The following is a 5,123-nucleotide window of genomic DNA, read 5'->3' as shown; positions in this document are numbered from 1 at the left end:
TTATGTAATTTACCATTTATGCTTAAAAACTAAGTTTTGATTTACAATTAATTGAAAAGCACTGCTTGTATGCTGGTTACAAATAAGACATCTCAGCAATATACCAAGAATGAATGAGGGTATTAAGCTGAAACCTCTGGGGCTACGTCTATTACTACTTCTGCTCTCAAAGTTTTACTAAACAAAACAGTGCAAATGTATCCAGGCTGTGTATGAGCACTTAAGTAAAAAATTTTCTTTTAAATGTTTTCACTTTAAGAAATAAAAAAAAAGATTTTAAGGAATAAATATTAGCATATGTATATTAAACTGACAATGAAGGCACCTGAGTTACCTTCATAACAGTGATTGCATTGAATTAGTAGGTTTGCCGTTCAATCACCACCTTTTTTTTATCTCATGGCTGCGAGATCAAGTTCAAACTTCCGGGAAATATTCTTTCCAAGGGGGGGGGGAGTGTTAAGAGGACTTGAAGTCTCTTGGAACGAACGATGTCGAAATACTTGTCTTTGGTTCTCATAAAAGAATGGATTATTTAAGTACCTAACACGCTATTATCTGACACATAACCATTCATACAATTGCATGTTTTGCATGTATATATAAGTGAAATGTATTAATAGTAAATAAAAGGTTCTTTTGTCCATAAGTATTTTATTTTTCTGACCGTTCGCAACCATGTCTATGGTATGGGATCGTGGCCCTCAGGTTGGCAAACAGTGATTTAAATGACAAGAGTGGCTAAAACAATTTTCGATAATAAGATTGTATCTCAGCCCTTACAAAATCCATGTTAAAGAATAAAGAAAGCTTTGATAAAACTCCAGGGGCTTGTGTGCAGCTATGTAGAAGGCTTCAACACAACCTATCACAAAATAGTTCCCCTCAAAGAATTAAATTAGATTGAGAAATAAATATTTCTTAATAAAACTTTTTAATAAATATTTCTTAACAAATAAATATTCTTAAAAAAAAGCCTCTAGTGGCGTCAAACATTTTGCCAATATTTCTTGCAACCCTGGAAGCCTAAAGGTGAGTTCTAGCGTTGCTCAGTTTCAGAACTGAACCTTAAATTCTGCAAGGGGGATGCCAACTCCCTCCTGGCATCACCAGGTAAATAAGAATTTTCCTTTAGAAGCGGTAAATACCAGCTTAGTTTTAGCCTTTTGAGCTATGATTAAATTCAAAATGATGAGCCGGTCATTTTCTAAGAATCTAACCTTATAGCCCATGGTCCCTATACATCTATTAGTTCTAATGTATTTTCACCGATAGTTCAATATATATATATATATATATATATATATATATATATATATATATATATATATATATATATATATGTTTAATTACTTAAAAAAAGATGAATAAATGCATCCAAACAAAATACAAACTTTTTTTGTAATTAAACGGTTCAGGATAATTAGCTGTAAATAAGCAGTTACTCCTGTTAATAGTAACTGAAACTCTAAAAAAGGAATTTTGACAACGATCTACGCCTTAAAAGAATAGTTAATTTTAAAAGGTGATTCTAAATACATATTTTTTTTTCTAAATTTAAATCTGCCAAAGAAAATTTAAGAGCCTAAGAAAATTTGCTTTATTGAAAAAAAGGGCAAAACACTGCCTCCCCCCAAAAGGATGAGTGAGGTTGATTGAAATTACACTTACCAATTCGGTATATCAGAGAACCGTTTGAAGAAGAAATCTTGGGTAGTTAACCGCAAAAATGTCCTAAAAAAATCTTCTCCTCCACGTGAAAAATTCCAGGGAGGAAACTTGTACACTAAATCTGGTATATTGTCCTAAACTCTCCAAGAATGGCTGCTCTAGCGTAATGGCGAGTGGAATGGGATGGAACGTATTTATCGTAATGTCTCAATAATCGATGAAGTTAATTATGTGCATTTAGTCTTATAATACATCTGGCAGTCAAGTGTTTAAAAGGCTATCGATTTCCCGCTTGTTGAGCTCACGGATATTTCTAGTATAGCATTGTAAAACCCTAACAGAAAGACCAGGGGTTTGAGGAGAAGGTAGCCCCCCTAACAAACGAAATAGTTTCTTCTCATTTTAAGTTTTAATGTAACTCTTTCATTGAATGTCCTTTTTCATTAAGTTTAAATGGTATAAAATCGTTTTTCAAGTATTAAAATTTTTTAAATGACTTAATTTACTTAATTTTGAAAGGGCCAAACGGACTGACACGATACGAGACTTTAATTGATGAATCCTAATCTTTTGCGCTTGAATTGAAATATAAGATTTACCTATATACATTAGACAACTTGACACCGAATCTAAATTCCCAAAATATTTGTTCTTGAATGAAATCCAAGGAGAGAACTGAAGTTATTTTTTTATGGTTACAGTACTTCCATGACTTAATCCTTATTTGTTGGACAGATTTTTCATCAAGTATAGATACTCACAAACTTGACCCTTAAGAATGTGGAGGTCATAGTCTGTTATCAGGGGAGATTTTATATACATCCCATTCCTAGTCCTGTGCAAGGTACGAAATTAAGTATTATCGTCTAAGGGAAATCTCTGGAAATTTTAAGAGCTTCAGGTCGATCGTTAGTATTTTTAATGACGCAAAATTTGTCTTTGCTTGAGTGATGAGAATTTTAACATCTGCTAACGCCTTAGGCTTTCAGGGAAGATTACCTCTTAAACAATTTCTAATAGAAGCTTATTCAAGTTTTATTGGGTTAAAGTGTTCTCATCAATAATATTTCTGTCGTTGTAAATAATGCATTAGTAAATAATGTATTCTATTTACTAATTTAGATATGTGCTCCTAGTATGATTGGAGCCAAAGACTGCCGTTTTTGCTAAAGGGCTTGCATGTAGCTTTCGTATGGAATCTGTTTCAACATTCACAAAAATTTGCCTTTTGACAAGATTGTATTTAATTCAAAAGTGTCTTCACATCACTAATATCGGTCGATCAAAATTCCGTTGAAATACTAAAGTGGCACTCTGGTATCACTCCTTAGACTTTACCTGTATCGATACATCGATCTCCACCACCACTGTCAGGATTCAATTCATGGTGAATTTGAGAAAATACTCTCCGAGATTAACTCCCCCGGCACCACCTTCTCCCACTAAGTCATTGATCCACTTATGATTTCTCTTATGGGTGGAGGGTATTATTGGGATACGCAGAGGGTAATATTGGGGTAAGCATATTGGAAAAACACACATTTTAAAAGGCAGTAGTATATAAAATATGGGAAGTGAAACATAAAGGTCTTACGAAGCACACAAAGACCCAAATACTCCTCCCCTTGCGTATATGGCTGCACTAGAAGTACCAGTTTTCTACTGGAAACTTAGACAAACCAAGCCATTATGCCTCTTATTCAGTAAAGGCTTTACTTTGGTAGTCCTGTAATTTGACCTTTCCATCCTCCTCTAAAGTTTGTATTTGTCGACAAAAAATCCTTCTCATATAGCAGCTGTTCAAAACTCTTCCTTATGACCCGGCTAAAACCCCGAATATCCCTGAAGGGATGACAAAATACACGAAATTCGATCCAGGAGGCTTCGTTCCCACTTGCACTCTTTTCAGGGATTCCATAGAACCCTGTTTCAGTACTCCAAAAAATTTATGATGTTCATTTTACGAGCTTAAAGTATATTACTTACATATTTTGACAAAATCATTTTTATTATGTGTTCATTTTTTTATCAAACAAAAGTATATAAAAAAAAGCACTTCAACATAAATTCTCCCATAAGGATCCATAGTCAGGAAAGCTGGGGAGAAAAAAAGACAAAAAAACAAAAAAAAAATCTTCCACCTTAAAAATCCCCAAAATCACAAGCTAGGCAGAGGAATAGTACAAGAATTCAAACTAAGCAACCAAAACAACTGATATAACAATAAAATTGAATAAAAACCTAAGACACAATATCAATTATTAATCCATTTTAAGCGTTGTGTTTTCGTCGATTATACTGGCTACTAGATTATTATGAGGGTCAAAAATTTACTAGGATACACGTTAAAGGCTATAGGCTATTGCCCTCAGAGATTACCAATACTTGATACTAAGAGACTTCGACTAATTAAGACCTAATCGGTTAATTAAGACTTAATACCACAGAGACTTCGTATTCTTAATACTGACATTTAATTTCGTGCAGTTTTTTAGTTTCAATACAGTTAAAAAAATGTTGATAAAACTTTTTCGCTTTCCTCCTATAATATAGAAAATAACTCATATAAAATAGAAAATAATCATAGAAAATAATCAATCTTTATATAGAAGAAAATAACTCAATCTTTAATATTGAAAGTAACTCAAATTTAAGATTTAGGTAAGGTAAACTAATTAATTTTTTCTCTCTTTTTGCAAGATTTTCAAACAAGGACTACTTGGATTTGGAAGACTTGCAGCTTTTTCTAGAGGGCGAACAAGGGGTAAGAGCATTTTCTTTAATCTTTGCTCTGCAAACATATAGCTGCTCCTCCCTATAAAAAACAATGCATATCCCTTCTGTCTATCCTTTTGGGTTTATTCAAATATTTAATTTTGCTAACGGATGTAGAATTTATTTGCTGCTTGCCTTTGGTCCTCAGTTTTATAGATTATAAGCAAGCGTTCGATTTTGTTGATAGAAGAGCTTTAACAAAGGTTTTACCCTTAAATGGTAAATTAAATAATAAAAAAAACAAGTTTTTTTTAACTGCAAGTAAGGAGCGACATTAAACCTTAAAATGAACAGAATTTTTTCTGTATATGAAAGGGGTTGTCCCCTCCTCAACACCTCGCTCTTTACGCTAAAGTTTGACTCTTTCTCACAACTCTACTTTTTAAAACAATAAAGAAATTTAGCGTAAAGAGCGAGGCGTTGAGGAAGGGACAATCCCTTTCATATACGGAATAATTTCTGTTCATTTTGAGTTTTAATGTCACTCCTTACTTGCAGTTTAAAAAACTTGTTTTTTATTTAATTTCTGAACGTTTTGAATTAATGCATGTTTTGATTTTGGCTCACCGCACATGAATAATTTAAAAAAAAAATATATACTATTTTTTTCGGCTAAATGGCTTTCTCATTGTTTTTATCGGACCATTTTGACAAGGAAAAGGGGTGGGGGAGGAGGC

The 5,123-nt window shown here is 33.0% G+C and overlaps 1 protein-coding gene across 1 annotated transcript in view; it reads right to left on the bottom strand.

Annotated features, from left to right (window-relative positions):
• LOC136037491 (chitin deacetylase 1-like) overlaps positions 1-3,359 on the bottom strand; it is a 17,967-nt gene extending 14,608 nt beyond the window's left edge. Inside the window, exon 1 of the mRNA XM_065720207.1 lies at positions 3,352-3,359. Within this exon, the coding sequence (XP_065576279.1) occupies positions 3,352-3,359 (8 nt within the window). The remainder of the gene's footprint in view (positions 1-3,351) is intronic.
• Positions 3,360-5,123: the final 1,764 nt, after the last annotated feature.

Source organism: Artemia franciscana, chromosome 17 (genome assembly GCF_032884065.1).
Source record: "Artemia franciscana chromosome 17, ASM3288406v1, whole genome shotgun sequence".
Taxonomy (NCBI): domain Eukaryota; kingdom Metazoa; phylum Arthropoda; class Branchiopoda; order Anostraca; family Artemiidae; genus Artemia; species Artemia franciscana.
The sequence above is the reverse complement of the archived record's forward strand: the minus strand, read 5'-3'. Positions and strand labels throughout refer to the sequence as shown.